The 9,822-nt window shown below is 55.2% G+C and overlaps 2 protein-coding genes across 2 annotated transcripts; both read left to right on the forward strand.

Moving 5' to 3' along the window:
* Window positions 1-287: 287 nt before the first annotated feature.
* On the forward strand, window positions 288-2,129 carry M406DRAFT_85799 (uncharacterized protein; the record flags this gene model as incomplete). The annotated part of the gene is made up of 3 exons (XM_040926068.1): window positions 288-611; window positions 699-1,640; window positions 1,724-2,129. The coding sequence occupies 3 exons, from the start codon at window positions 288-290 to the stop codon at window positions 1,766-1,768; spliced, it is 1,311 nt and encodes a 436-aa protein (XP_040780223.1). The 3' UTR covers window positions 1,769-2,129.
* A 2,270-nt stretch (window positions 2,130-4,399) lies between these two features.
* M406DRAFT_345037 (Oligoxyloglucan reducing end-specific cellobiohydrolase) lies at window positions 4,400-9,455 on the forward strand (the record flags this gene model as incomplete). Its single annotated transcript, XM_040922031.1, has 2 exons — window positions 4,400-8,271; window positions 8,381-9,455. The coding sequence occupies 2 exons, from the start codon at window positions 4,400-4,402 to the stop codon at window positions 9,039-9,041; spliced, it is 4,533 nt and encodes a 1,510-aa protein (XP_040780224.1). The 3' UTR covers window positions 9,042-9,455.
* Window positions 9,456-9,822: the final 367 nt, after the last annotated feature.

Genomic DNA, 9,822 nt, shown 5'->3' on the forward strand with positions numbered 1-9,822 from the left:
CTTTTCCTTCTCATGTGGGTGTTTGTCCTCGGCGTTTCTATCTACTGCGATGGAATAGAACTACTTGGGAAGAGCTGGATGAGGGGGGTGGAGGGATAACTGGCTGTCGACACGGAAGAGGAGCCAGTAGATGGGAGAGAGGAGAAAGAGAGAGACAAAGTGCCATATCTACAGATGGCAGATACAGTACTTGGCTGTTTCCACTGCAGGATGATATATACTGATTGGCTTCTCCTCTCCTGTCTAGTCTTTCGAGTATCAGTAAACCCACCTGACGACACGCGACAATGAAGTCTGTCATCACAATAGCTATTGCGGCAACTCTTGCTGCCGGGGCCGCCGCCCAGCCTCACAACCACCAGCACCGTCACCAGCACGCCCGCCACCAGCACGAGCACGGCGCCGAGCTGCTCAAGGAACGCGGCACCCCGTCCCTTAACGAGCGTTCTCCCGCCGTTGACTACCAGTTCGTCGAGGAGACCGTTTACGTCGACGTCAATGGCAACCCCATCTCCGCCTCGGAGGCCGCCGAGGGCCTAGCCGACGGCGCATACGAGGTTGTAGGCGAGTCCGAGCCTTCGTCCACCACCCCGATCGCGACCTCGACGCCCGTCCCGAGCAGCACTGCTGTGGCCAGCACCTCGGCCGCTGCCACCACCTCTTCGGCCGACAGTGGCGCCGAGTTCGTCGAGGTCAAGCTCGGCTCTGCCTCCACCAGCGCCTCGTCGGCCGTCGCTGCGACCACGTCGACCTCCGCCGCGGCCGCTGCCTCCACCAGCAGCTCCTCGTCCTCGTCCTCGTCCTCGTCTTCGTCGGGCGCGACTGGTGTCGATGCTGACTTCCCTGATGGCACCATCGACTGCACTACGTTCCCCAGCGCGTACGGCGCCGTCGCCGTTGACCAGACCACCGTGTCCCCCTGGGTCGGCTACCTGGACGTGGGCACCGACAACTACGAGCTCGGCCAGACCGCCGACATCACCGTCTCCTTCTCGGAGCCCACCAGCGGCGACCCCCAGGCTGGATACTTTGTCGGCTATGCCTGTCCCGCCGGCTACGACCAGGCGCAGTGGCCTGCTGCCCAGGGCAGCTCCGGCCAGTCCATCGGCGGCCTGTGGTGCGGCAGCGACAACAAGCTTCACCTGACCCACTCCACCTCGACCAAGCTCTGCCAGAAGGGCGCCGGAAACGTGCAGGTCGTCAGCGAGCTGAGCAAGTCCGTCTACATCTGCAAGACCTGGTACCCGGGTAACGAGGGCATGTACCTGCCCACCGAGGTCGCCGCCGGCGAGACTGTCGAGCTCTACAACCCGTACCAGAGCGAGTCCTTTGAGTGGGAGGGATCCACCACCTCGGCCCAGTTCTACATGAACCTGCAGGGTCTGACGGCCGCCCAGGCCTGTGTCTGGGACAGCCCGTCCCCTTACGCCGAGAAGGCCGGCAACTGGGCTGGTGTCAACCTGGGTACCAGCGTCGACACGACCGGCACCACCTACCTGTCCATCTTCCACAACACCCCCACCAGCGACGCCGCCCTGGACTACAACATTGTCATCAGCGGCAGCGATGTCGACGGCACCCCTTGCAAGTACACCTACAGCAGCAACTCTTTCTCCGGCAGCGCCAGCAACGGCTGCACTGTAAGTTCTCTTTCTGTCTCTCTCTCTCTCTCTCTCTCACACACACACACATCCCTTCATGACTTTCTCTAACAATTCTATAGGTCTCAACTGTTGGTGGTACGGTCACCGTTACGCTGTCCGACTAAAGAAAGAAAAGAAGAAAAAAAGTCGCATGGCCTAGATGACATGGTCGCGCTGCATTTTTCTCCTGTCTAGCGTCATCTTTTTTTTTTTTTCCCCTTTCTTTTATTCTTCTTTACTTGATACCTCGAAAGAAATGGCAGCGCCTGCGTCTCACCCTCGAGCATATCTCTCTACCCCGGGGGGAAGTGATTGATACCCGGGACGCAGGTTCTGCCGTAACACAAACACCTATTAACCTGCACATAATTGCTATTTGTTATTTTACCTTTGAGAACGGGGGTGGAGGGGCCCAAGTGCAAGAAATCTGAACCCGGACCCAATCTTGGGAATCGCAGCTTGAGACAAAATTTAAAAGACAACCAACAAATCTGAAAAGCTACTTATGGACGGTTTCGTGTGTGTGTGTGTATGAGATCATACTTGATGAGAGTTTGCCTCTTTCTCTCCACCCCACGTCCATGGTGGCCCACACGACAATCAAGCTGCGCGACGAGACAGGGAAACGGGGCACGACTTCGGTCCCGGGGAGGCGGGGACCCAATTGCTTGTTCTCAAACAAGCACCCACTCCCACCCACATTTTGGACATATTGACAACCATCTTCGACATGTGTTCTTACCTTCACTTTGTTTTTCTTTACTGTTACGCGGAGCAGTATGGTCACGAACTCTTCGGTTGCGCGTCGAGCGATCCCTTGGAGCACCCGAGCTGTTAGGACGCAGGAAAGAGATGTTATGCGAGGGGTGTTTGGGCTCAGGGGAGAAGAGATGATGATGATGATGAAGGGAAAGGCTGGCAGTGCTTCTCTGCATCTCACTGTCTCTCTTTGCAAGGACCTCGGGTGTGACAGCCTCCTACGATCAAGCCTCGTCACCAGCAGATGGAAGTTCTTTTGAGTCTGGGTGGAGAGAAAAGGGGGGGGGGGGGGGAAGGGCGCGAGAAGTGGGAGAGGGGAGGGGGAAAACATAAGCGAGCATTTTGTGCTTTCTTTTGTCTTTTTCTTTCCTTCTTCCGCCTTGCATGCACGCGCGAGGTTGGCCGAGGAGGGAGAAGAGCGAGGGCCCGTTCTCATGGTAGCAAGATACAGTAACCTTATATTTAACCCTACGTTTATACATCAGAGTCGGATTGGAAAGTTTTGCATTGTTCCATGTCCCAGGCGTCTTGGTGTAGTGAGAGCGAGAGAGACAGAGGTTCTCCCCTCATTTTCATTGTCTTTTCTTCTGTTTTTCTTCTTCTTGTCTTTCCTTCTTTTTTCCCCCCTTCTTCACGTAGTCAAAGTCATCTATATATATATTTACAATGTGTTATGAGAGTTTAAAAAAAAAAAACCCCAACTTGCCAGTCATCGTGCTTAACTAATCAATTGTCTCTGTTGAAGTTTATGCTGGCTTGTTTGTGTTTTGTACGTCGGGATAAGCTTGGTGTGTCTGTAAAGCGCTGAGTAATAATGCCAAGCCTACCTAAAGCGATAATGAATTGGGTTTGAGTTTATACGACTTCTACTAGCCTAGGATCATGATTAGGGTTATTTCCTGTCAGTAAGTACTTAGTTTTCGGGAACGGTCTTGCCAGGGCAGTCAGTAGTGGTTCTGCCAACGGGTGAAATGTCGTTAAGAGAGTAAGATACATGGTACAGTATGATGAGTGAAATGTGGCTCAGTCTCTGACAAGATAGCCACGCACAAGATAGCAAAAGGAAAAAAGAGAATCCGAGGTAGCAAAAATGGAGGAGTAGAACCAGACAATGCAAGGAACGGCCCGTCCGTGCAGTGAGGCAGTAGATGTTTCAAACGCTTCAGCTTGATCTCGTTCCAGGTCAGCCGATTCGCCGTATTTCATGTGCGTATGTGTCTGCAGTGGCAAGACTGGGTCAGTCAGGGTATGCTGTTTCGTCAGCAGTACTGGTAAATCTTGAGAAGAGAAAGAGAAAGAAAGAGTGATGATAACCGAGGGATAACTGTTGATTGCCATGTACTGTAATGTACCTGCGTAGTATTGCGTGTACTTATGGTATGTAGCTCTCGATTCATAGGCTTGATAGGCTGGGGCCCATGGCGCTATGCTGGCAGGGTGGTGGTGGCGGTATTATGGTAGGCAGCCAGCCTGGGCAGACAACGCTACGACCCCAACCCCCCGGGAGCTCTACGTAACCGTTCACGTTGAGGACTCGGATCCGCTATTCTTAGCTTAGCTTTGCTGCTGCTTGCCTCAGACCTGCCGCGCCTGAGACGCCACGCAATTGTATTGGCATTTTACAGCTGAATTCCTGAAGGACGACACCTCATCATCTTGGCCTCTCAAAATTTCTTAGGCTTCCAAAGACCAAATCCTTGACTCCTCCCTCTGCGTCGCATCCAACCTCATTTATTTGCTTGCTGTACTTGTACTGCCTTGCGAATACCATCTCTCGATCATTTGCCGACCTTTCCGCCACCACAGCAACAAACAGCTTATCCAACAAACCCCCGAGCATAATCCTCCTCATCGTCATCAACCTCGTCCTTCTCCTCCTGCCTGCCTTGCCTGCCTTGCCTGCTTGACAACCTGGCCGCCTCGAGACCCACTTCTTATTGATTCCGCTCTTCTCTCCCTCCCAACTTGATGATTTTCATCACGATCCGGCCGATACGATGAAGGCCAGGGGAGCTACCAATGCGGCAGCTCTGCTGTTGGCATTCCTCTGGGCATCGCCGGTACAGCCGGTGCTGGCCAAGGACGAGCCGACCTTCTACGTCAAGGAGTTTGATCACTATCCGCAAAACCTCAACTACTTTGACCAGTCAGACGTGATCCTCTTCCAGGACGTCTCTTCACAGAATGTATGGCGCTCTCCTGACGGCGGCTCGACCTGGTCCATCATCGACGACGTCCCCGACGGCAAGGCCTTCGCCCTCGTCCTGCACGAGTTCGACAACAAGCGCGCCTACATCCTGACCGAGTCTACCTCCCACTGGCGCACCGAAGACCAGGGCAAGACGTGGAAGAGCTTCTTTACCGACTCCGAGTTCAACATCTTCCGTTCCCAGATCTTCAACTTCCACGCCAGCGACCCGGACCGCATCATATTCAATGGCATGGACTGCAAGGGCATCTTTTGCGACGAGGTGGCCATGTACACGCTCGACGGCTTCAAGACCGACGCCAAGTTCCTGCGCGGCAACACCGAGGGCTGCTGGTGGGCCAAGGGCTCCGACCTGTTCACCACCGGCCAGTCCGACCTAGACAAGCAGCGCATCATGTGTATCCTCCGAGATACCTTCTCGCCGCTCAAGCAGGACAACCGACTGATTATCTCGGACAATTACTTCAGCGCCCTCAGCGCCGACGGCAAGATCCAGGAGTACGAGCCGAACCTCGACACCGACAGGCCGGTGCAGGGTATCATCAATGTGGCCTCTGTCAAGAAGTACGTCCTAGCCGCCTCCGCCTCCCTGAATACGGACGAGATGGCTCTGTTCGTCAGCGACGACACCCTCAATTGGCACAGGGCTATGTTCCCGGAGGATCACCGCCTCGATCAGGAGGCCTACACGGTGCTCGAGAGCACCAACTACAGCATCCAGGTCGACGTCATGACCACCCGCCCGTCCAACCCCATGGGCGTCATGTTTACGAGCAACTCCAACGGCACCTTCTTCACCCGAAATATCGAGCATACCAATCGTAACATGATGGGCCACGTCGACTTCGAGAAGATTGCTGGCATCCAGGGCATCTTCCTCGTGAACAAGGTGGAAAACTGGGAGGACGTGGAGAAGCAGTTTCTGACGGAGAAGAAGATCGTGTCCGAGATCACGCACGATGACGGGCGGACGTTCAATTTTGTACAGACGCACGACGCTGGCAGCAGAATTCACCTGCACTCTGTCACGCAACAAATTAACGCCGGCCGTGTCTTCTCGAGCCCCGCGCCCGGTCTGGTCATGGCCAATGGCAACACCGGAGACTATCTCAAGCCATACGCTGAGGCCTACCTATACATCTCGGATGATGCTGGCATGCACTGGCTGGAGGGACCCAAGGGGCCACATAAGTACGAATTTGGAGACCAAGGCACCGTCCTCGTCGCCATTCACGACTCCAATAAAGTCGATGTGGGGGAGATCAAGTACTCGCTTGACCACGGCCAGACCTGGAAGGTACAGGAGCTCCCCAACGGTCTCAAGATCAAGCCGTGGGTCCTGACCACGACCCCCGACTCTACGAGTTTGAAGTTCCTGCTGTCTGGTCAGACCGGCGACGAGCTGAACCCCAAGTTTCAGGTCATCTCGATCGACTTCGAGGGCCTGCACGAGCGGACGTGCGACAAAGGCGACATGGAAGAGTGGTGGGCCAGAGTCGACGAGGATGGGAAGCCTACCTGTCTCATGGGCCACACACAGAAGTATACGCGCAGAAAGAAGGAGGCGGACTGCTTCATGAAGCAAGAGTTCAACCTGGTCGAGGTCCAGACGACCAACTGCGACTGCACCGACGATGACTTCGAGTGTGACTACAACTTTCGCCGCGAGAACGGCGAGTGCGTTGCTGTCGGCCCGATCCAGGCTCCCAATGGAGCATGCGCAAACGCCAAGCCCGAGGACACATTTATGGGATCCTCAGGGTGGCGGCTCATCCCTGGCAATACCTGCAAGAGGAAGAAGGGTGAACCGCAGAAGGACGACTTCAAGGAGTGGAAGTGCGCCGACTCCCACACGCCGCCCAAGGGACCGGCCAGCGGCGAGGTCAAGAGCGCACAACACGTCTTCGAAAACACCATGAAGGCCGAAGTACGCTATCTGGAACGGGGTGAGACCAGCCGGTCAGATGACGAGACCATCATCGCAAGGGGCGGCGGCAAGATCCTGATCACGCACGACGGTGGTCTCACTTGGGACGCGCCCAGCGCGCTGGCTCGAGACTTTTGGGACTTTGTCCCTCACACGTATTTCAAGGACATGGTGCTCTTCATCCAGCGAGACGGCACAATCGTGTACACCGTCAACCACGGGCAGTCCTTTGATGAGTTCAAGGCTCCCACTCCGCCCGACACCGACATCCCACGCTCACCGTTCGCCTTCCACCCTGACAAGAAGGACTGGATCATCTGGGTCGGCAAGAAGTGCACAAGCACCAATGAGAATTGCTATCCGGAAGCCTCGCTCTCCACGGACCGCGGCGACCATTGGCAGACCCTCAAGCGCTACGTCAGCCGCTGCGAGTTCACCGGCTCCACTGCCTTTAACAACTTCCGCCCGCAGGACCAGATCATATGCCAGGCCAGTACGAAGGAGGACAACAGCCGCATTGACAACCCGTGGCAGCTCGTCGCCGGGCCTGCCAACGACTTCGATGACCAGGGCAAGGTTGTGCAGAGCGACGTCAAGGACTTTGCGACCATGTCTGAGTTCATCGTCGTCGCCACGCAGAACGTCACCAAAAACACACTCCGTGCTCTTGCCAGTCTTGACGGCGAAACTTACGCCGAGGCTCAGTTCCCATACAACTTTGAAGTCTCTGAACAGCATGCATACACCGTTCTCGACAGCTCGACGCACGCGGTCAACCTCTTTGTTGCTACCGACCTCGAACCAGACAGGTGCTCCGGGTCCATCCTGAAGAGCAACTCCAACGGCACGTCCTATGTCATGAGCATCGCAGGCGTCAACTGCAACCAGGACTATTTTGTCGACTTTGAAAAGATGCTCGGCCTCGAGGGCGTCGAGATGGTCAACATTGTGGCGAACAAGGACAAGCCCAACGATCCAAAGAAGCTGCACTCACAGATCAGCCATAACGATGGCGCTGAGTGGGCATACCTACCGCCTCCCTCCAAGGACATGGACGGGAAGTCTACTGGCTGCAGCGGCGACGGAACCGAGAAGTGCGCCTTGCACATCCACGGGTACACAGAGCGCAAGGACCACAGCAGGACATACTCGTCTGCGGGTGCGGTGGGTCTCATGTTCGCATGGGGCAATGTCGGCGAGTATCTTGGCAGGAAGGACGAGGCCGACACCTACATGACGACGGATGCCGGCATGACTTGGAAGCAGGTCAAGAAGGGCCGCTGGCTGTGGCAGTACGGAGACCAGGGGTCCATCATCGCCCTGGTTCCTCTCGATATCAAGACACAGACCGTGTCCTATACCACCGATGAGGGTGACACCTGGACGGACTTCAAATTTGCCGACAAGGAAATGATGGTGTCCGACTTCACCACGCAGAGCTCGGGTGTGTCTCGAAAGTTCATCGTCTGGACCCAAGATGGAACTTCAACCGTGGCCTCGACCGTCGACTTCACGGGTCTGGCAGACCGTCCCTGCCTGCAAAAGGATGACCCGAGCGAGTCCGACTACCGGATCTGGTCACCCAGCCACCCTCTACAGCGTGATGAGTGTCTCTTTGGGCATGTCACACAGTACATGCGCAAGAAGACGGACAGGCAATGCTACAACGGCTACAGGATCGAGCATGTCTATAATTCCAAGAACTGTACCTGCAGTCGGCGTGACTACGAATGGTAAGTGTCTTTCCAGCTCTTGGGAGGAGTGGGTTCTATGTCAAAGGAGGAAAGAGAGAGAGAGAGAGAGGTAACCGGAATCTTTACTGACATGAGACACGTAACACAGTGACTACAACTTCGAGCTCGTTGGTCATGGTGCCTGTAAGTTAGTGCCTGGCTTCCAGCCCATGGACCACAGCGAGTACTGCAAGCAAAACCCAGACCAGGTCGAGTATTACGAGCCTACGGGCTATCGCAAGATTCCTCTGTCGACGTGCGTGGGCGGCGTAGAGTTCGACAAGCAGAGCGAGCCGCACGTATGCCCAGGCAAGGAGGACGAGTTCAAGGAGCGCCATGGCCTCTCTGGCGTGGGCCTGTTCTTCGCCATTACAATCCCCTTCGCGGCGGCCGGAGCCGCCGGCTGGTGGGTGTGGCGCAACTGGAGCGGCAAGTTTGGACAGATCCGTCTTGGCGACACGTCCGGTGCAGGCTTCGGGGCTGGCGCGTTTGACTCGGACTCGCCGTTTGTGCGGTATCCTATCATCGCCCTTAGTGCGGCGGTGGCGGTAGCAGGGGCGATACCGTTGGTCGTGGCCGGCCTCTGGAGGACGGGCGTCGCAGCACTGGACAGGCTGCGGTATGGAGGTGGTGGAGGCTTCTCAAGGCTGGGAGGCGGGAGCAGGCCGTTCACGACGCGGGACAGCTTTGCAAGGGGCAGAGGAGACTATGCCACTGTCGATGATGATGAGGGAGAACTGTTGGGCGAGGACAGTGATGAGGAGGTATGAGGACGGCCGCCGACTTGAGTAACATCTATCTTACTCGGGTCATTGTTGTTTTGGGTAGTGGTTTTTTCACTTGTAGGGGCCGTTATATTACGACTGGGGTGAAAGACATGTTTGGCGCTTGGGGTGTCTTTTTCTTTGTCTGTCTCTCCTGTCTCTCTGTGTGTCTGCATGTGTGTTTGTCGGTTCGGTGTGGCTTGCTGTGCACACTATATTTCAACAAGAGTGTAAAGAAAAGAAAAAGGCCCAGCTCAGGCTCCAGGCCCTTTGTCATCATCATCATCACCATCACCACCACCACCAAGGAGAGAGGTATTGGATGGGTTCGGTGATACTGTCGGAATTAGAAGTCTTCATAACTGCAAGGCAGGATAGAATCGAGGAGAGCGAGAGTGAAATGATTTATACATCCTATCTAGCACTTGCTACGGGATAAGAACGGGTAGTAATCCCTTGGGTTCAATTTGCGGAAGGAAAAGGAACAACGATGTGGGAGAGTAGTGAGCGGAGCAGGTAGAGGGAAGGATGTAGCAAATGAGTAAAGGCAAGCAAGCACGTCATTATGATGGGATTCTTCTAGGTGCACTCATTTCTAGACCTGAAAGTTGACCACGGGAATGAGGAGGTGGTTGTGGGAAGACCTGGGGAAATGGATGATGCCTCTTGTAGTCAAGGTAAGAAGATTGTGTCTCAGAATGAGTGTAGGCTTTTCTTAGAGAAGCCACTTAGTCACTCGAGTATCTTCTTCGCCTGTTGCTTTTGTCTCCTCCTTTCTACATTTCCT

This window comes from Cryphonectria parasitica, assembly GCF_011745365.1.
Source record: "Cryphonectria parasitica EP155 unplaced genomic scaffold M406scaffold_2, whole genome shotgun sequence".
Lineage (NCBI taxonomy): Eukaryota > Fungi > Ascomycota > Sordariomycetes > Diaporthales > Cryphonectriaceae > Cryphonectria > Cryphonectria parasitica.